This window comes from Sapajus apella, unplaced genomic scaffold (assembly GCF_009761245.1).
Source record: "Sapajus apella isolate SASKATOON/1434 unplaced genomic scaffold, GSC_monkey_1.0 scaffold50, whole genome shotgun sequence".
Taxonomy (NCBI): Eukaryota; Metazoa; Chordata; class Mammalia; order Primates; family Cebidae; genus Sapajus; species Sapajus apella.
Genome location: NW_022436990.1, coordinates 12320241 through 12343026, shown reverse-complemented (window position 1 = coordinate 12343026; position 22786 = coordinate 12320241). Strand labels below are relative to the sequence as shown.

General features: G+C 35.1%; 2 protein-coding genes across 14 annotated transcripts in view; both read left to right on the top strand.

The window, feature by feature from the left end:
* G2E3 (G2/M-phase specific E3 ubiquitin protein ligase) overlaps positions 1-15629 on the top strand; it is a 57899-nt gene extending 42270 nt beyond the window's left edge. For all 4 annotated transcript variants that reach the window (XM_032242642.1, XM_032242643.1, XM_032242641.1 and 1 more), the window contains 5 exons: positions 1886-2193; positions 4294-4475; positions 7568-7740; positions 11064-11254; positions 12020-15629. In XM_032242642.1, the coding sequence (XP_032098533.1) occupies positions 1886-2193; positions 4294-4475; positions 7568-7740; positions 11064-11254; positions 12020-12276 (1111 nt within the window). In that variant the 3' untranslated portion in view covers positions 12277-15629. The remainder of the gene's footprint in view (positions 1-1885; positions 2194-4293; positions 4476-7567; positions 7741-11063; positions 11255-12019) is intronic.
* Positions 15630-17857: 2228 nt separating this feature from the next.
* SCFD1 (sec1 family domain containing 1) overlaps positions 17858-22786 on the top strand; it is a 108275-nt gene continuing 103346 nt past the window's right edge. For 6 of the 10 annotated variants that reach the window (XM_032242635.1, XM_032242631.1, XM_032242634.1 and 3 more), the window contains exon 1: positions 17858-18130. In XM_032242635.1, coding sequence (XP_032098526.1) covers positions 18082-18130 — 49 coding nt within the window. In that variant the 5' untranslated portion in view covers positions 17858-18081. Of the gene's footprint in view, positions 18131-20835; positions 20859-22786 lie in introns of all 10 variants that reach the window. The other 4 variants (XM_032242633.1, XM_032242638.1, XM_032242639.1 and 1 more) reach the window with 4 other exon arrangements.

The following is a 22786-nucleotide window of genomic DNA, read 5'->3' as shown; positions in this document are numbered from 1 at the left end:
CTGTCAATGTCTGGAGTGTAAATGTCAGCTCTTCCCTTTAGAAAGTTTAAGGCATGCATACAATTATCGTATTAATTTCTGTTTCCATAAGATAGCAAAATAATTTACTTTCAAAATCTTAAACATTTAAATAAGACTGGAATTACATCTTTATAATGTCAGGTGTTTGTTCAGCTGTAGTTAAGATTTTTAAGTTTATATAGATTTGTAAAAGAGTTTTTAGAACCTTGCTTTACCCAACAGGGAAGAAGTAGAAAATTAGTAGCTAAGCATGATGATATACTTTCTTGTTAAAAATAGTTTCAGAGTGAGCATGGTGGCTCACACCTGTAATCCCAACACTTTGGGAGGCTAAGGTGGGAGGATCATTGGAGCCCTGGAGTTCGAAATCAGCCTGGGCAATTCTGCAAGACTGTTTTAACAAAAATATTTTTAAGAAAATAGCCAGGTATAGTGGGGTGCACCTATAGTCCTAGCTACTCAAGAGGCTAAGGTAGGACGATCGCTTGAGCCCAGGAGGTCAAGCTGCAGTGAGCTATGATAATGCCACTACACTGCCACCTGACTGACACAGTGAGATTTCGTCTCTAAAAAAAAGTTTCAAGTTTAAAACCTTACAAGATACTAAAGAGAATTTTTGTGAAAACATTTGATAACTAGATTTGCAGACAGGTAGAATATTAAGTACTCTTCAAAATATGGAGAGTATCTGTTTTAATGTGCCACTCGACTGAAAAATCTGTTACAAATATTGTTATAATACTTTCAGCATCAAAATTAGATGTTCATGTTATTTTAAAATAATTTTAATGTTTAGATTTCCAAAGATGTTACACCAGGGAAGCTTGACTTCTTGTTCCTGCTTTAACATGCAGTCATATTCTAGAAGAATAGCATCAGCATTCCCCTGATCCAGGCAGGAGCAAGGAATCAACCTGCTATAAAAAGATATGTTTCTGAAGAATTATCTTACTTCCAAAGGACTTTGGCCTTTATTCATCATGAGTTAATGAAGAGAGGATCATATGAAAAAAGAAAAAGCAAAACCTGGCCCACACTAGGGCACTCTAATGTCTTGGGGTAGGACAGATTCATACTTGGTATAGAAAATGATCAGTGGGCATTGCCCAAAACAAGATTATTTTTGAGAAAATTAATTCCAATTATAGATGGAGAAACTGAGGGAAGGAGTGATATAGTCACTTGGATTGTTAAAACAGATTGCTGGGCTTCCTGCCCAGAGGTTCTGATTCTGTAGATATGCTGTAGGGCTGAATAATTTGCGTTTCTAACAAGTTCCCGGGTGATGCTGCTGCTGGTCTGGGACCATACTTTGTGACTTACTGTGTAGACTACAAGGTACTATTTGAGGAATTGTGAATTCCATTTATAATACTAGCTGTACTGTTAATTATGACTTTATGATTTAAAATACACTGTGTAATCTCTCAAAGCCTAAGTTTCTTATATAGTAAGCAGAGATTACATTTGCTTTTTTTAAAAAAGGATATAGTAAATGTGAAGTAAACTACAATTAAGGAAGTTTATTATAGCCATTAGCAAGGAAGGTGAGAATTTGAGCTTCTGATTCTTAATAAACCTAAATTTACTGGTTGGTCAAATTTGAGATAATTATCAACATTCTTGCAAATGATTCTAATTTGGTAAAAGATTGAGGTGAGGAATTAAGAATTTAAAACGAAGATTATCAAATAACTGTTTTTGGTTCTAGTAGCAGCCAGTGTTAAGACTTTGGGTAGGAGTTGGGGAAGAATATCCTGTTAATCTTTCTTTTCCTTGTCTTGTTTTTATTGGCTATATAACTGCTGTTTCACATAAAGTACTTTAAAGTACTTATCTCTTTGTTTAAATTCATGTTTTATAGGCAAGGCAGCAAATTTAGAAGAAATGTATCAACACTATTAATAGAGTTAGGATTCCAAATTAAAAAAAAAACTAAAAGATTATATATCAACAAAGCCAATATCTGGAATAGTGCCTTAGATGGATTCAGAAATAAAAACTTTAATCCTTTATATGCAATTGAAGTAGCATATGTTATTGAAAATGATAATTTTGGAAGTGAGCAACCTGGATCAAAGCAAGAATTTCTGAGTCTCTTAATGCAACATCTTGAGAACTCATCATTGTTCGAAGGGTCCTTGTCAAAGAACTTGTCTCTAAATTCTCAAGGTAATTATTTTATTTATTGTCATATATACCAAATATCACATGTATAGAAAAAGAGAGAGAGAGAGCTGGTTAGAATTTATACTTAATACCTGTGCTTTAAATATACAGTTTACTTTATTAATAAACTACTGATAGAATTACAGGAAAGTGGGAAGGGGGAGTGATAGTTTTAAAAAGTTTAAAAAGTAAATTTTGTCGTGAAACTTTTTTTTATTTGAGAATATACATTCCTTATAACAGTATTCTCCTTAAAATTAATCCATAATTAAGTGTAACTTTATCTTCACTCTAATTTCATTTTAATAGAGTGGCCAAATGGGGATGATTATTTCAATTCTTGTTTGTCTATTTGGAATTTGCAGTTAACACAGAGTTTTTGTAACATAGTTTCCTGTAACCAATTTTTCGGTGTACTTTTGTTTGCAAGAATTTTGGGTTTTCTTTGCACAGTTATGTCTATGATAGTTTTCTGTCTTTACTATTGGTGAGAACTTAAGGTAATTAAAACAGGCATCTCAAAAAACGGTGGATAATTCTAGCATTCTCTTTTAGGGGCTTATATGTCACTTTTTGCTGCAATAGGAAATTTGAAAGAAAGAGAAGACATTTTGTTTCATTTGAATTTCCTACTATATTTTCTGTAAACATCCTCACCATTGCCTAAAGCATCATTTTTACTCTGTATAGTTCATATAGTCTAATTCTAAACTCCCTTTAAGATTAAATAGAATAAAATAAATAAAAAACTTTACAAATAGCAATGTTAACTCAAGGCAGCTTTGGTATGGTGGAGTATACGTATGTGAATTTAAATCACAAAATCTGAATTCAACGTTGTACACATCTAGTTCTTTACATCCTTAGATTAATTGCTTACTTTCTCTGGATCTCAGTTTCTTTATCTGCAAAATGTGACTATGAATATGTAGCTTGTAAGGTTATTGTACAGGTATTGTTAATGTTACTTATTAGTAAGTTGCTTTCAACAATTAATTTAAAAATTAAGGAAAAGTTTACTTGATTTTTTTTTTGGCACATCAAAGTTGATAATACATTTTAAACGACAATTTTTAATTCAAGCTCTGACAGCAAGGTACGGCAGCATATACTGTTGGGAGTAAATTTGTGCCTTTGGGAAAGATTATTTAGTGATACAGATCAAGAACCTTAAAAATGTTCCTATCCTTTGACCCACTAATACCACATGTAGGAATCCTAATCAAATAAATATAGACAAGAATATGTAAGTAGATGTTGACTGTAACATTATGTCTCATAAAATTGTAAATGTCACTTAGCCAGGATAGACAGTAATGGTGAGATGGTTTGCATTATAGCACATCTCTAAGTTAGTCTAAATGCATTTATTAACAGTAGATTTGAGTAATTTTAAGTGGTATAATAAAAAGTTTACAATATAATAAGTGGATAAAGCATAAGTCAAAATGTTTGTATATTTATATACTCAAAGTGGTACAAATACAGTCATTTGTTACTTAACAGGGATGTGTTCTGAGAAATGTGGCATTAGACAATTTTATCATTGTACAAAGATCATAAAGTGTACTTATGCAAACGTAGTTGGCATAGCCGAGGCTATATGGTATAGCCTATTGGTTCTAAACTACAAACCCGTACAACATGTTACTGTATTGAATATTGTAGGCAGTTGTAACACAATGGTAAGTATATGTGTATCTAAATATAAAAAAGGTAATGCATGACAGTATAACATCACTAGACCATGAGAGTTTTTCAGCTTCATTATAATCTTAGGGACCACCTTAGTATATTTAGTGCATTCTTGACCAAAACATCCTTATATGGTGCATGACTGTACACCAAAGTGTTTATAGTGGCTGTTATGGTAGTAGGTGTATTGTGTTTTATGTTTTCTACAATAGATTTTTACTTTATATTCAGAAATATGTCTTTTTTTATATTTTAGGTGAGATCTGTGTTTTCTATGTAATAGTAGCTTCTAAGAATTATGTTTATCTAATGCTTAGATTTTTGGACTAATTTTTAATATATATTAAAAATAATGGTTATCTTATACTAATAGAAATGTATTTGATGTATTTTCATCTGTATTTACAGCTCTGAAAGAGAATCTTTACTATGAAGCTGGCAAAATGGTTGCCATTTCTTTAGTTCATGGTGGTCCTTCACCTGGTTTCTTTTCCAAAACCCTGTTTAACTGTCTTGTTTATGGACCAGAAAATACCCAGCCAATTTTAGATGATGTTTCAGACTTTGATGTGGCACAAATCATAATCAGGGTAAGAAATATACCTGTTTATTAAAATACGCTACATTCTAGGTATCTTTTAATGGCAATGACTGATCTGCAATAAAATAATAATACTCTCTATGGAGGTGTTAGGGGTTGTAAACATATATTTCTGTTTACCAGTGGAGTTCTGAACCGTTTAAGAGATAGTTGTAAAAGTCAGATGGCTAGAGATTAAAGTGCCATGTTTAATGTTGGTAAAACCAGTGGGCTAATGTGATTTTGATCTGTGTTCACCATGGCTTGTGAATACTCCTCCGAAATACATGGATTTGCCTGCCTTGCTAGAGACAATGTAAGGCAGGTTCCATATTGCATGCTAGAAAGCAGATGAAAGTGCAATTCATTGCAGGCCGGTGGATCTGAAGAGAGGAAGGATTTGGCTTACCAGTTAGAATACTTATCCTTCCTTCTATAGGGAGGTATGAATGATAGGTGGAGAGAAAGACCAGGCTGAATTTCTTCCGAAGGGAAACAAGTGGTAGGGGTCGGGGAGGACTTCATGTGTCCAACTAAAATTAGTTACCATTTATTAAGCACTTACAGTGGGTCCTATACTAAACATGCCACATGTACACTCATTTATAATAATGCCCAATAAATGTCATTGCCAACATGTTGTTACTGCTTTAGAAACTGAAACAATGTAAGCCATTTAACTTTTTTTCCTTAATCTTCCTCCTGCTTAAGCATACTGTATCCATTGTCTCCATTAACAGGCAGTATTGTTTAATGATTAAAAGCATAGGCCCTAGCTGGGTAAGGTGGCCTGTGCCTGTAATCCCAGCTACTGAGGGGGCTGAGGCACAAGAATAGCTTGAACCCGGCAGGCGAAGGTTGCAGTGAGCCAAGATCACACCACTGCACTTCAGTGTGGGCAACAGAGGGAAACTGTCTCAAAAAAAAAAAAAAGCATAGACTCAGAAGTCAGATTTTAGTTTGAATGGCAACTGTTAGAATACTATATGCTATGTCACTATGGGCATGTTAATCTTACCAAACCTCAGTTTCTAAATCACAGAGTAAGCACTATTGAAGTGTGAGTTGCTATGCTGTATTATAACAATTCTGTTTATTTGCCCTAAGACTCTTTATCTTAACATCATATTTTAGATTGACCCTTTAATTCTTTGTTTTTTCCTTTTGTGTCCTCTTTACTTAAAAAAAAATGTACTTAAGCTTCATTGTTTCTACTTCCTATTTTCTATTTATTTCTTATAATCAGGCTTCTGTCCCTACTACTAGTCCTCAAGTTAGCAAGTTCATAGTTTATTTCCAGGGATCTAAATATCCATGTCTAAAGGCCTTTTCTAACTTTTCATCTGCTGTGACTTCTGCAATTACCACTTAGAATTTCTCTGCAATATTTTATTTAATGTACTTCCTCCTACTTTTGATGATTCTGTCATCTTTAATGCTTCTTCTTCTTACCCCTGAAACTTAGCATTTTTCAGTGTTGTCTTAACAGTCCTTATTCTTTATTCTTTGGAGAGCTGCTTCTCTCTCATAATCTTTCTAAAATGATTCAGACCTCTAGTTTTGAGCCCCCAGACTTATAAGGCCTGGGTCTTGATAGCACATTGAGTCCAACATGTTTAAGATAAAACTAATATTTTTCTCAGAATTTTTTGTGTGATTGTTTTTGTTTGTGTTTTGTTTTTGCCTGTTTGCGTTTTCTTTCCAAGAGATGTCTTATTTCCAAGCTGTCCTAGAGAAAGACTTGTTCTCATTTTTCCTTACTCCTCCATTTTCCAGTTACATGTCAAGTCATCTAAGACTGATTTATCATCAACCTTTCTTTCCTATTTCTAGTATGCCTATTTTACCAAACTCAAATTTTCCCTGGGCTTGGACAATTAGACTATTGTTCTAATATAAATCTTCCAGAAATACAGTTTTGACTATATTGCTTTCTTCCCCAGGTCTCCTCAATGGCTTCTCATTGCCTGTTGAACAAAGTTTAAGCTCTTCATTAGGGCACTTAAGACCTTCAGCTATCTTCATGGCTTTCTCTACTCCAGTTTCTGTACTTTTTATCCAGTGTTTGTTCATTTATTTAAAAAAGACTGCATGCTTGAGGGTTTGCAGTGATGAGGCAACATATGCCCAATTATTACTCTTTGACAGGGTGTAAAGGTAGTATTTTGAGCAGAATAGTTATGAAAAACTTACGAGATTTCAGCAGAATTTTGGAATGAATGAGAGGAAGTCATGCAAATCTCTAAGAATGTTTTAAGAAAAAGAAATTGCAAGTAAATTTTCTGTTAATGGATTGATTGCTTTCTATTTTTATCTGTCTCCCTCTGTACCTTTAGAAGCTAACCTATATGAAAGTGGCACATAAATGGCCAAATATTTCTTTTTTTATGCTGTTCACTAAAATATTCTTGATAAAATTCTGTGCATCTTTTAATTCGCAGCTGATATTCTTTTTCATGAATTATCAGGTCATCTTTCTTGCCTATCTAGTGCTAGGTAACTTTGCTCTCTCTCTCTCTTTTTTTTTTTTTTTTTTTTTCCCTTTTTCTTTTTAAGAGATAGGGTCTCAGTCTGTCACTCAGGCTGGAGTATATTGGTGTGTTCATAGCTCACTGAACCTCCAACTCCTGGGTTCAAAATCCTTCTGCCTCAGCTTCCCAAGCAGCTAGGACTACAGTGCATACCACCCATACCAGGCCTTGTTTTGTCGTTGTTGTTCTTGTTTTAAAAGTTCTTTAGAGAAGGGGACTAGCTGTGTTGCCCAGGCTGTTCGTGAACTTCTGACCTCAGGCAAGCCTCCCACCTTAGCCTCCCTAGTAGCTAGTCTTACATAGTGCTATACAATTTTTCAGTATCAGTTATTTCCTTTTTTGTAGTTTCATGTAGAAAAGTGGCATTATACTCTGGATTTCTTGAAGGCAGAAATACACATATTTGTTGAACTGGATCATCAGACATTTATTCTAGAAAAATAGTTCTTGGTTTACTTTCACTGTACCCGTATGTACTCAGAAATTTGAGTATAAATTAAGTACCATTTGAAATGTGCATGACACTCAAAAGTAAATGGATAAAGTGACCATATTTTCTCCTTCATTACAGATAAATACTACAACAACTGTAGCTGACTTGAAGTCAGTAGTAAATGAATGCTCTAACTACCTTGAGTTTATTGGATGTCTCAGACTTATAACGACATTAAGTGATAAATATATGTTAGTAAAAGACATACTTGTCTACCATGTAATTCAGAGAGTCCAAGAACCCTTCGAAAGGTAAGTTGTTTCTATTATTATATGGTTCTTTTAAATTACATGTTTAAAGTGGTTAATTATTTTGTAATGTGAGATATATTTGGTAATAAATGAGATGTTTATCTCAGAAAAAATTTTAAATGCTATTTTTAACCAATACTTTAAGACTTTTTAGGATGATTGCTGTTCTGATTGTTTCATAAGCATTGTATACCGGGCACGGTGTCTCATGCCTGTAAATCCAGCACTTTGGGAGGCCAAGGAAGGCAGATCATTTGAGATCAGGGGTTCGAGACCAGCCTGACCAACATGGTGAACCCACATCTCTACTAAAATAAAAAAATTAGCCGGGCATTGTGGCAGATGCCTGTAATCTCAGCTACTTGGGAGGCTGAGGCAGGAGAATTGCTTGAACCTGAGAGGTAGAGGTTGCAGTGAGCTGAGATTGCGCCACTGCACTCCAGCCTGGGTGACAGAGCAAGACTCCCTCTCAAAAAAAAAAAAAAAAAAAAAGTGTAAATGTATGATGCTTTCGTAGGAATAATCACTACTTCAGATTATGATTTTTTTTCTAAAAAATATTATTTTTAAAACTCTTACCACATGAGCCAACCATTCTGTCTCTGTGCATTCATTTAATAACTATTTATTGGGTACCTTTTATCTGCTGGGTAATACATATACTATTCTTTGATTAACAAGATGTATATGATTCTTGTTCTCCTTTAGTTTAGAACACTGGTCTAAATTAGAAAACTTATGTATCTCCTTACACTCTTACAATTTTTTTAAATAATGGAAATATCCATATGAAAGTAGTCTGTAATTACCATCCAGATCTACCACTTATTAACCTGTGCCTGTCTGTTCATGTATATCCTACCCTTGTTATTGACTCCAGTATTATTTTAAACCAGATACCAGATGTCATCCCAAACATGATCAATTCCTTTAAAAAAAAGTAGTATCAGTAATCCATAGATGTAAATATATTTGATGTGTTTAAAATCTTTATAGTTACTTTTATTACTGACGTATGAACGTATATATCTTGGACCAGTATAAGTCTCTTTTTGATGTTGTTGATTCCTTTGATGTGATCCTTAATGGTCTTTGTAAGCTTTTTTTGCTATGTGGTATCACAACGTCTTTCAGACTCATTTTGTACATTTTAGCCTAAGGAACCTTTGTTATTTTTAATGAGAAATGGTAGTTTACAACCACAGTCTGGATGTTAGAGATGCTTAGTTTTGCTAAGTTGGCCATGTATCTAGGCCCTTTCAGTGAACCCAAATTAGAAAATAAAGGATTTTTTAATTTATTTGTTTTGGTTTAATTTTTTTAAAGGTACATTATGAGTGTGTATTGATACTTCTAATTCAGAATCATGCAGATTCTATTGCATGATTTTTACTTAACTTTTTCTTTGTGCTATACTGAGAATTCCAGTTCTTAGAACACTGGAAAATTTGAATATGAAGTAACTATTCGTGTGATTTATTCCACATTTCATTACCAATAATATCAGAATAAACAATACTAAAATTATCAAATTGTTGTGCTTATAAGTCATTGGAATATTTTCTGTGTTGCTATAAATTGGCCATAAATTTCATTTTTATTTTTAGTGATTAATTTTTGTTAAAATTTGATTTTATTTTAAAATTATATAAAATGTTTTGTTTAGTTCCAAAGTCAAACCTATAATAAGAATATATTAAAAGTATATTCAAAGAAGTATAGCTTTCATCCTTACTATGTCCAGCATTCAACCCTTTATGAAGTAACCATTTTGACTGTTTTTGGTTTATTCTTTTATTATTTGCTTTTCTTTTTAATGATAACAGGTAAACATATGTGTGTTTTAAGCTCATTTTATGCTGCTATAACAATACCTGAGACTTGGTAATTTATAAAGAAAGGAAATTTATTTCTCATAGTTCTCGAGGCTGGGAAGTCCAAAGGTGTAGTGCCAGCATCTGCTCAGCATCTGGTGAGAGCTGTCTTGCTGTGTCATAGCATTGTGGAAGAGCAAGTGAGCACACAAGACAGAAATGTCCCCTGGAAATCAGGCTGAACTTATCCTTTTTATCAGGAGCTCACTCCCACAATAATGGCATTAATCCACTCATGAGGGCAGAGCCCTTGTGACCTAATCACCTCTTAAGGACCCTGTCTCCCAATACTGTTATACTGGCTATTAAATTTCAACATGAGTTTCTAAGGAGACGTTCAAATCATAACATTCTGCTCCTGGCACTCCAAAACTCATGTCCCTCTCACATACAAAATCCATTCATTCCACCTCAGTTGCTTTAAAAGTCTTAACTAGTTACAGCATCTACTCAAAAGTCCAAAATCTAGAGTCTCATTTGAATCAGATGTGGGTAAGACTCAAGGGAAATTCATCCTGAGACAAATTTTGTCTAGCTGGGAGCTTTTGAAATCAAAAAAAGTACTTCTATTAATAAATTACAGTGGTGAGGCAGGCATGAGATAGATATTTCTACTCCAAAAGGGAGGAATATGCAAGAAATAAAGGGTAAAGTCCTAAATCCAACAAAGAAAGCAACATTACATCTTAAACCTCCAGAATAATCTCTTTTGACTCCATATCATACATCCTGGGCACATTGGGGCAGGATTTGAGCCCCAGTGTCTCAAGCACCCCTACTTCTGTGGCTTTGCTGTGCTCAGTCCATGGTTCATTTCTCTCAGGTTGGAGTCTTATGCCTGCAGCTTTTCCAGGCTGGAGTTGCATGCTGGCAGCCCTACAATTTTTCGGGGGCTGCCCTATTCCTATAGCTCTACTAAGCATTGCTTTTTTTAGTGTGGACGTTGTGTGACAGTCTCAGCTCTGTGGCAGATTTCTGTCTGGGCCCCCAGGTTATCCATGGCATCCTTTGAAATCTGGGTGGAGGTAGCCATGCCCCCACAGTTCTTGCATTCTGTATGCCTGCAAAATTAGCACCCGCATAGACACCACTGAGGCTTGAGTATAAAACACTTAAGATGTTTACTTCTTTTTTATTAATAAAAACTTGTTAGTTTTGAAACTATAAAGCCCAACAATGTAGGCACATAAAATTTTCATTTTGTATTAATGTAGTTGCTTGTTATGGATTTGAAAGTATCATATAATGTATAGTATATCCATATCTTCTCTTTTTCCTCACATCTGAAAATATGATTTTCTCATTTGGGGTTCTTTTGTTGTTGTTTTTTGAAAATCATTAGCTGTTTTGAAAAATATGCCAGATAAAATTAAATGGAAATGTTCATTCCCTAATATAATACCAAACACACATGTTTGAATGTTGGCTCATTATTTTTCTTCTCTTAAGTTTTAAGCAGGGTCTGAAAGCCCTTGGTGTTTTGGAGAAAATTCAGGCTTACCCAGAAGCATTTTGTAGTATCCTGTGCCATAAACCTGACAGTCTTTCTGCAAAAATCCTTAGTGATCTTTTTACAGTACACACATTACCTGATGTAAAAGCTTTGGGATTTTGGAACAGTTACTTACAGGCTGTTGAAGGTATGTATGTATTTTATTTTATTTTTAACGATCTCAGAATATTTGTTTCGGCATATTTGTTGGGGGTTTGTGTGTGTGTGTTTTGCCATTTGTTATTAATATTAAGATGCTAACTCTGTATTTACAAATGAAAGTTATTTCAAAGCAAATTTATATGACTGAGTTAAAAATGATAAGAAAAGGTTACAGAGTAAATTTATATTTTGCAAACGTTTTTCTGTATGTAAGCTGAGGTGAAAGGCATTCTTTCTAGAAAACATTAATGTCACACCATAGAACAGTCTTAATCCTAATCATCTATTTCATCATTTTCAATTTGAGTTAAAATAAATTATTCTTCATCCATTGGTTAGGGCTATAACAATGATTATCATTGAGCATTACCAGTGTAAACTCATTCTGCTTAATAAAGTTGAAAAGAATTTAACTTAATAGTTGAAATTTTGTTTAGCTAGATTTTTGTTTTCTTACCAATTTAGTTTTTTGTCTGTATTTATTGAACTAGTGTATCAAATAGTAATGACCTAGAAGTGGTCAAATGTACAATAAGTAATTGTATTAGTCCTTGTACTTTGAGATTCATTTATTGAGTGTACTGTTTGCCTGTTACTACACCTGACTTTGTGATTTAGTTTCCCAAAACAAATGTGGGGTCTGTGCCTTTCAGTATTCCAAGTCTGTTTGGAGAAGAATCTATGATGATAGCAATATGTAACATGGATTTACTTTTCTTTCTTTTTCTCTTTTATTGGTAAACTTTTTCAGATGGCAAATCTACAACAACAATGGAAGACATTCTGATTTTTGCAACTGGTTGCAGTTCCATTCCTCCAGCTGGATTTAAACCCACTCCTTCAATTGAGTGCCTGCATATGGATTTTCCTGTTGGAAACAAGTGTAGTAACTGTTTAGCAATTCCAATTACCAATACATATAAAGAGTTTCAAGAAAATATGGACTTCGCCATAAGAAACACTCTAAGACTAGAAAAGGAAAAAAATTCTCATTACATTGGACATTAAAATGTTTCCTTGAACAAAAAGAAGCTTCTTTAAAAGCTGCTATTATTGGTGACTCTCTCTTGTTTCACGAACCTTTTCATCATCACTTTGAACAAACTAGTTAGCTTCTTGGCCTATTAAATTTTATGATATGAACATAAAGGAATTTTATGGCCATTTAGGCTAAAAAAATTTTTTTTGTTAAAGCATACTGGTCAAAATGGGTGACAGTTTCTCATTTTCTTGATATACATACTTCATAAACCTCATTGTAAATACTCTCAAAATGGTTGTATGGATTTTATTTAGATATGGTAGCATGGTATATAAAAGTAAAAACATTTTTACTCACTATTTTTGTAAATTAGGGTTACATATAGAATGCCACCATTTTTCCAGATTTATTCAATTTTCAAATTATCCCCCATTTTATTTTAAAGCATTAAGTAGAAAAGTTAACTGGTTAAATTTTGTTATATAAATGAGAGACATATATTCTGGGGTTTGTTTTACTATGCATGCTTTTCTAGGATGACACCAAATTAGTTGTTTAAAATTTATTAGATTACTGATTTATATTAAGATGACCCACACTGCAGTTAGATTATGCCTAGTGGGGAGTATTATATGAAAAACAGAATTAAGCTGGGCACAGTGGTATGTGCCTGTAATCCTAGTTACAAGGGAGGCTAAGGTGGGAGAATCGAGCAGTGTTCAGCCAGACTGGGCCATATAGCGAGACCCCATCTCAAAAAAAAAAAAAAAAAAAGCGCAGAATTGCACAAATTTTCTGGAATCTGTGGACATTCCATGAGTTTGAACACTTTTGGGGTTGATAACTTATAGTTGAAAATACCTAAGAAAGTGTGTCTCCTTTAAAAGCCTTGGCTTTAATAGTGGGAAATTTTTGTTGTTGTTGTTGTTGTTGTTTTTCTCTATCTTATGTTTGGTATTCTGTATGTTGGATCCATAATCATTTTAGGTATTTAAATGATCTCTGTGGATTGGTAAGTTTGGCCATTTGACCATTATTTATTATCAGGATGACTGTATGCTAAGGTAAGTTGGCACCATGGCATTATACTGTTAACTTCATTGTTCTTGAATGATGTCTGTTATATAAGCAATGTATAAATAAAGTAAAAAGGACAAAATGAAAAACCCATTCTAATGTCACCACTGAAAGATCTAAGTCCTGTGTTTCTGTGTATCCTTCTATAAACTCTTTACTTATGTTTCCTTTATTTTTTAACTTTAATAATGGTACTAAAAGACAAAGAATACCTAAAAGTAACAAATTACCTACTAACAATGTGAAGATATATATTCCCATAGTCATATCCCCATATTTATACTCCCACAAAAGAAAAAATTGGAAAAAAAATGTCTGATGTCTTTAATCCATTATCAAATATTAATGAAGTAATGGCTCAGTTTCCACAAAAGTAAATCATTATGAAAGGTAAATCATTATGGGAAGTAGAATGTTTTAATTAACCACATTTTTCTTAATATGCAAAGCAGGTGTCAGCTGTTGTCATATTCTCACCCTTAAATATTAAATTATCGATATCTTTTAAGAAAAATAAGAGATTTAATAGAGATAATACATCTCCTATTACCAAAGGAAAATTAAATAATCCTAGTGTACTTTTCTTGTTCCGTCATGTCTTTTTCAATCTATACACTAACATAACTAGCAAATTAAAGTATTACTTTAACTGGAAATATTTAAGAACATTAAACAAGGCATTTCTTTGTCTTTGGTTGAATTCTTTTGGATTATCAATAGTAATTGAAGGATCAATTATCAAAGAGTTTGAATAGCTAATATAAACCTCAAACTCACCATACAGTTTTTATTCAAAATGTATTGATAAGAAAGATATTTTGTTTTCTAATCTATCTAGTTTTTATAACACTTAAAAATCAACACAAACCAAAAAACCTAGTTAAAGCTATTTTCTGGTTTGTGGTTTTAATTACTTTCCCCTAGGGTAGAAATTAAAACTCGTAAGTCACACATACACACTTCGTTGGGGTGGGGTGGCAGATGGAGAGGCAGTGTACTTAGCTACAATTAAAAACAGTATTTCAATTCGTCATTTATTTTATATGTAGACAGGGCCTTCACGATAAGATGGTGTAAATAATATAGGATTCTTGGTGTTTAAAAGTGAAGCATAAATATTTATTTTGTAAAATGTTTTCTAGTTTGAAGGTTGTTCCATTATTATGATTTTTAGATTAATCTGTATGGTCAAGGAACATCAGAGAAACCTGTAGGTTATTTATTTTTTGCAGTGTCATTTTGTCATATGGTTGGTATTATAATTGTTCTCTTCTTATTCATTTTATAACCAGTGCGTAATTCTTACTGACATTAAATTTTAAAAAAGAATTATGCTATAAATCTTTATAAATATGTATATATATATATTTCTTAAATATTTCAATTGCCTAAACATTGTATGTTCTAAGACTGTTTTCTCTTGCTGTCAATGTTGAAGAAAACTATAAATTGACCTGTAATGCATCTACTGTTAATGGTGAGTTACTTTGATATTCATTGTTTTTAAACAGTTTCCAATATGGAAACTTTTAGACCTTTTATACAGTTCTCTACTATTCAAGATAAAGATTCTATAAAATATATCACCAGAAACTTAGAATTTTATGCTTTGTAATATTTAGTTTCTATAATTTGAGGAAGTGACTTCTTTTGTTTGGGTTAAGTAAGAAGCCTTTATTTGATTACCAGCATGAGAATTTACCTTGGTTTGTATTTTATGCATTTGTAAACTTTTTTCCCTAATTATATGGAAGCTATTTTGTATTCACTGCTAAATACTAAGTGAAGGGGACTATATAATAGGTAAGTGTTTTTCAGTGACTGTGCCTTTAGCACCCAGTCATTATAAGAAAATGATCAGAACAAAATCATTATAAGCATGTAATTATTTTATATAGCGATTATCATGTACTGCACTGTTACTTTTACAATAAGCTATTAAACTAGTTTTTATGGGTCAAGTAATGCAATACAGTTTCATGCTTCAAGTAAGGCAATGCAAAACGTAACACATTTAATGATTGATTACTTGAATGTAGGTTGTCTGTCGTTTAGGAAAATTTGGATTGCCTTGAAGAGATTCAGTTTTCATGTTCTGATTTTGACCATTTTCTTTTCTAATTTCTAAACATATCCCAATACCTACACTGTACCTACAGTATGCCAGGTATTATGCTGGGTGATAGTTTATATATCAGCCTGTTTTCTCCCCTTTTTAAAGACTGCCAGATTAACCAAAAAGCATGAGATTTATAACAAAGTTTTCTAAATAAATAAACGTGTTTATGCCACTAAAGATAAACTGCCTGTATAAACTAAGTTATTTGTTGGGATTTAACAAGATTAAGATTCTGACAAAACTGAAAGATACAAAATTCCTTTACTCCACATTTGAGAGATCTTGTTAGCAAACAGTTACCTATAGAACACCCAGGAACCTATAGAAATGAGGGAATTTGTGTTAAAACTATCCCCTAATGTAAAATAGCTTGCCAGAATAAATTATTTAAGCTGAAAATCTGGAGTCAGATAAATGGCTATAATAAATTAGGTTAATGAACAATCTGTAGCTATAGATTATTTTCAGTCTTTCTGATTCTAATAAAACAAAAATACCTTACCCAGTCTTGGCCTTACAAGGGCTATTTGTCTACGGTTACTGTTCTTCTGTGGGGTATATTTTTCTGTAAATTTACTGCCCACACTCTATGCACTAGGTCAGGAGTTTTTATCATTTCATATGCATGTAGTATACATCAATTTTAAAATTGTCTTAGTGGTTTTAATATGACTTATAGTCTTGGGAGGGAATCTGTGATGGAACTGAAGTGGTTCAATGATGGATTTGCATTTGAAACTGGAAGTACCCAAATGAGCTAAATTGGGTTTTCAGATACTTTATATTTCATGGAGACTATATAATGCAGTAGAACTTTTCCATAGAGCAGAAATTAATTTCTGTTTAGTTGGAACACACCTAGATCATTGATTCCTTCAAAATATTAGTAACAGTACTGGAGAAACACAAGTATTCCAGTTCATTTCTTAATGAATATGCCGGTTATAAAAATGAGAGATTACATAATTATTTTTTTAGACAGAATCTTGCTCTGTCACCCAGGCTGGAGTGCAGTGTTGCAATCTCAGCTCACTGCAACCTCCAGCTCCCGGGTTCAAGGAGTTGCCAGTAGCTGGGATTACAGGAGCCTGCCACCATGCTCGGCTAATTTTGTATATTTAGTAGAGACTTAAGTTTCACCATGTTGGCCATGCTGGTCTCGAACCCCTGACCTCAGGTGATCTGCCTGCCTCCACCTCCCAAAGTGCTGGTATTACAGGTGTGAGCCACCGCACCTGGCAGAGATTATGTAATTCTTAAAGACTGTAGGTTCAATGCTAGGACGTTTCCTAATAGCGTTAAAAATAACCTATTTTAAATGACACAAAAATAAAAGTTTTTATTAATGAAAAAAGCTAATGTTTTACACTATAAAACAATCAAACAATCTTTTATATAATCGTTAGGCTAACTTCATTTATGTAATTTTGAAAAGCTTTTGAGGCAGTCTGATTTCATTTCAGAATTTGGCACAACTTTATAATGAAGTGTCCATCAATGAACTATTGAAACCATATGGGAAATGAGCTGTCATTGTGTATCCATTTTTATCATACAGTGAAATGTATGGATTAAGTTAGAAATCATCTATTCCATACATTTTGCCATCACGTGGTTTCAAGTGTACATTAAGCTGCCAGCACAAGACCAGCCAGGACAACATGGTGAAACCCCATCTCTACAGAAAATGAAAAATTTGGCCGGGCATGGTGGCCCCTGCCTGTAGTCCCAACTACTGGGGAGGCTGATGTGGAAGGCTACCTTGGGAGGATCTTCTCAGTTCGGAAGGTCGAGGCTACAGTGAGCCGAGATTCTGCCACAGCACTTAAGCCTGAGCGACAGAATGAGACACTGTCTCAAAACAACAAAAAACCAGCACATTAGCCTGGCCTGATGATGTGCCCCTGCAGTCCCTGGCTACTTGGGAGGCTGAAGCAGGAGGATCGTTTGAGCCTCGGAATTTGAGGCTGCAGCGAGTCTTGATTGCACATTCCAGCCTTGGCAACACACACCCCACTTCTGCCTGATTTCCCTCCCACGGCAATGTTTTGTGATTTAGCAATTACTACAAGGAAAGAGGAAGAATGCTAATTGCTCATTTTGTACTTCCCTGCACCCCGTGTCCATGCCAGCAGAACGCCACCATAAAGCTATGCCATTTTGTTTTAAGAGATGCGATTGAGAAATACGCCAGATTAGAGTGATGCTCCGTTTCTCCGGAAAAAGCAAAAGGAAGACTCCTGCTGCACTGAGAAACGAGAGCTAACGTTGACGTGTTGCCTGTGTTTCAGGAGTTTCATTTACTTCAGTCCTGTGGTCTTCATCTCCTAGAGTATTGTCACTCCTTAAGTGCTCAGAGCTCAATTTAATGTAGCTACCATTTGAGAAAGTGTGGCTTGATTTGATAGGATAAAAATTCTTAGTATTCTGCTAATATTAGGGCTACCGAGGCATTAACCTGCACTGGGTCTGCCAGTACTACCGAGAGCGAGGGTCTTCCTGGAGGAGGTGGGGTCTGGCCCTCAGGCACCTCCTTTGGCCCCGCCTCTCCGCGCTTTGCTTCCGGGTCGGTAAGGGCAGCCACGTCATCCCCCGGCTCCGCAAGCTTGCCGGGCAGTCGCTCCTGGGAGCCAAGATGGCGACGGCGACGGCGTCCTCAGCGAGTATTCGGGAAAGGCAGACAGGTACTGAATTATTCTCTTCCCCTTGAAGCTTCGTGACTGCCACGACGACATCCTTTTCTGCTTGTCGCCCTCACTCGGTCGTGGTGCGTGCAGCTCAGAGACCGATCTCTCAGAGTTTAATCCAGTCCCTGGAACATCAAGAGCTCCTCCCCTTCGAGTTTTTGGGGAGAAGATGCCATTAGTTTGAGGACTCGGTTCCTCCTGTGGTGCAGGAAAAGGAGCTTCAGCGGTGTGCGGTGGTTACGGCCCGGGTTTTGTCTTTTTCCTGGTGGACATCCGAAGGCCGTCACAACATCTAGCAGCTGATACCTTCTTACCTATGTTGCCACCTGTAAGGTCTCCGCGTTGGTTTCTGTGCGTGGTTCAGTTCTGGTTTTGATTTTTGAGAGAACTCCCATTTTCTGGCACTTCCACCACAATTACAGATTTTAGGTATTTTCACAGCGGCTTGCTTTGCGCCACTTTACTTCGGAACAATCTTTTGAGGGTACTGCAGAAAAATGCCTAGTGATAAAGATTTCCTCCTTCAGCTTGCTGGAAGGAATTGAAGAATGGCAAAACAAATTAATAAATAGCTTTCTCATTTTAATTGTTTGACAGAGTATTGTTTCAAAATAATTTGTCTTCAATAGAGCGTGTTTATATAGCTTCCATTTAGGCAGAGAAATATAAAAAAGAACATACTGTCTTGAGTTTGAGAGGGGTTTCCATCTTAGAAATTAGTTTTGCCTTGTTTGAAAACTCATGACAACTTGGTTTATACCTGTTAGCTACAAACTAAAGGTTTATGCTTGTTAATTAATTGTCTTGAAAGTTTTCAAGCCACTTATTGAGGACCTGATAGAAATAAGGCATCAAGAATATGCATACTTGGAATTCTGTTTCCTGAAACTATGCTCTTTTGGATGTAAATATGAACAGGAAAATAACTATAATTCATATGACGTACAGAAAGGATTTGGGCTGTACTTGATTCCTTCCTTTGGCATTTACAGAAAAAATTATAGACTTCAACCTAGTAATGACACAAAGAATATTGAGTTACTTTCTGCTTTTCCCAGTAAATAATTTAGTATAACCTATCTGGTGAAGTCAGGCATAACTAAATATAGGGAAATTCAAATAAGATTTGGGGAATACCTGCCATTCACTTTATCTGTGTAAGCAAATAGAAGCTCCATTTGTCTTAATACTGTGGTTCTGATGACTATACTACATATTAAAATAACGTGTCAGTGAAATTGTACTAATACAAGGGAGCTTTTTGAAAAATAAATTTGCATGGCTGTAAACGTATGCAGAAACTTTGTAGATCATTAAAATCTAATAGTTTGTATTTCTGCAAAAATAAACATAAGATTTTACAGAATAATTAGTAAATTGTGCTAGATCTGTTTGTTTTTAATCAAATTTTTACTGTCATTGAATTCTGTCTCATTTTCAGAGGAAGGTAAATCCTTGTATATGTATTATAATGCAGAATTAACTATTTTCCTCATGCATATTGAGAATGTTTTGGGAAGTAACTCACAATCCTCAAATATTCTAGGTACCAGAATATTTGGGTGGATGAGATAATAGTTGGTATTTATTGAGCATTTACTATTTTTAGGCATTGTTTTAGGTGATTATGTATTATTATCTCCATTTTACAGGTGAGGAAAGTATGATAGAGGTAAACTAACATGCCTGTTTCTTGCTTTGACTGCCTGAAGAATCTTTATTGATCTTTTGAAGGTCATCCCACAAGCCATCTCCTTTCTTTCTGGTTCACTGCCTTCTCTATCCATACCTTCAGTTCAACAGGCAGAAACAGTTGTTTCCTGCTTTGTGTTGCTGTTGTTCTTCATTAAATGCCTCCTCATTATAGGTTCTTGCTCACCTTCTCTGCCCCCGCCCCCCTCAACTCGCCACCCATTGCAAGGTCCCAGTAGTGTTAGCATCTAGCTCCTTAGCTTTCAGTATTATCTGTATGTTGGTGATTCCCAAGTTTATATCCCTAGTCTGACCCTCCCATCTGATCTCAGTCTATTCCATATCAGTCAATGGCAATTCCATCCTTACAGTTGTTCAGGTCAAAAACCTTGAAGTTTTCTTGACTTGTCTCTTTCATATAGCTCATGTCAGATCTTCAGTAAATCTTGTCAGTTCTACTCTGAAAATATATCCAGGATCTAACTGTTGTCATTGTTATCCCTGGGTCCTATCCACTGTGAATTTCTGCAGTAACCTATTTGGTCTTCTTGCTTTCCAATCCTGTTTTCCTTAATTATTTTCCACAAACTGATCATGCCATATGTTTGCTCAAAATCTTCTGTCATCTTCCCATTTCAACCATGATAAAAACCAAAGTGGTCTTACAGCCTTCTTCAAGGCCTTCTACGATCTGGTTCTCATATAGCTTTTGGACCTCACTCCTTATTACCTTTCCCTTTCCTTGAACCCACTAGGAATGTTCCCACCTTCAAGCCTTTGTATTTGTTTCTTCTTTCTGAAATACTGCTTCAGAGAGAATCTCCATGGCTTGCTCCCTCACTTCCTTTAGCTCTTTACTCAAATGTTACCTTCTCAGGAGGACTTCCTTGATTACCCTGTTTAAAATTACACCCCAACTCCATCTTCCCCTTTCCCAATCTTACCTTCTTCATAGTACTTAACGATCATCTACATACCATATGTTTTACTTTTTTTTCTTTATTCCCCAGTTAGAATAAAAATTACTTGAGAAGGGATAATTTTATTCACATTTTGTTCAGTTGCTAGATCCCCAATAACTACAGTGCCTATGGTGAGCAATCACTAAACATGTTGAATGAATGGAATAGTAAGCGTAGCTGACAGTATTTGTTCAGTGCATGAGTGAAGAAAACATTCCAGGTAAAAGTGAAACTACATTAACCAAGTCTAGGAATATGGATACAGGTTGAGTATCCCTTATCCAAAATGCTTAGGACCAGGAGTGTTTTGGATTTTGGAATATTTGCATTATCCCAATCCAAGCACCAGCTTAAAAATATTTGATTTTGGAGCATTTCAGGTTAGAGATATTAGGGGTTGGGATGCTCAACCTGTAGTATGTTTAGAGCCAAGAAGGCAAATGGTTTGACATTTCAGTTAAAAGTCATGGTTTAAGCCTTGGATAGTTAAACTCTGATAAAAGTAAAATCACATTCTTGTAAACCCTGAACCCAGGCAGTGCACTTCGTTAACAAATGCACTGCATCAAAATACCATTTAAGAAGTTAGCCAAGGTTCAAAGTTGGAGAAAATCTCAGATTGGGCTCAGAAGGTGAAGGTAGGATTATCTTGTTTGCTGCTACTGGCCTCTTTCAGTTAGCTAAGGCCTAACTGCAGTATGCAAAACATCTGAGGCTCACATGGCAGCCCAGGCTTTCATTCTTCCAAGTTATCAGGCATCAAGAGTGTGAACAGCTGTTCCTAGAAACAGGGTTTCCTCCCTCTTGGGCATCAGTACTAGGGTGGTGTTTCTTTATTGCCTGGAGGTGGGAGGAAGAGCTCTGCAAATGCACAATTGGAAAGTTAATCCTGGAACCCCTTCCATGCCTCCTATGTTATTTCAGTTTTAAGTATTAAACTTTTTTTTTTGTTTAGATTATATTAAATATATTTGATATTGTAATATAAATAAATAAAATACATTTTATTTAATATAACACCTGTGGACCTCTGAAGTAGGTATTAATTACTGGTAATGTGTATTATTGGCTGGATGTTAGTTAACATTTTACCAAAAATTATGCCTATAGGTGTATGGTAAACACACCTGATAGCAATAACTTAAGCATGCCCTGAGACTGACCCTGTGTTGCATACGCACCTGGATATGTGTTCCAAGCTAGGGAATCAGAGAATAGCCTACCTGGAGATTCATTCCTTGTCTGTGAGGAACATCTGAGCCCCCAGCCTGTCCAGTGAAACATAGGCAATGCAGTGAATCAAGGCCCTGACTTTTGGGTTGAATGAAGGTTGCCAGGTGGAGGTTGTTACGGAACTGTTAAGTGAAAATGCTGTATAAACCACATTTTTGCCATATAAACCGCTTTTTGCACGCGACTGTGGTTCTCCAGCCCAGCACATCGCTACTGAGCATACACTTCTCCTTTCCAGCCCACTAACACTGGACTCTCTCCCCTATGTGTTGCCCCCAGTAAAACCCCATGTCTCCTTTCCTGGCTCCGGGTCTCTTAGGCCTCTCAAACATGGTAACATCCCTCTTGGAGACAATAGGGGTTCGGCACATTATGTACACACCCATATGTATGCAAATGTATCACTAAAGTACAATCTCTTCAGTGATAGTGGTTTTAACAGCATTAGACCTACCTTAGCAAACAAGCATTTAATAGAAGTTTTTCTTGTGAGTGAATAATTAGGCTATAAGTTGATACTCGGGATTTTAGTATTATATAGTTCTCTCGTAGGAGTTTGGAGTATAGGTTATTCTATATTACTTAAAGCCTGATGCAAATGTTTTTAATAACCAAGTGGATTTTAAGACTCCCAATTTTATAAAAATTAAGAGAGTATAACTGTTGAATATTTGGCCATCTCGGTTTCACAAAGAAGTATATTAAGGGATTTTCATTTTCTGTAACACTGTTACAGATGAGCAATAAAAACCACAAAATACTATAA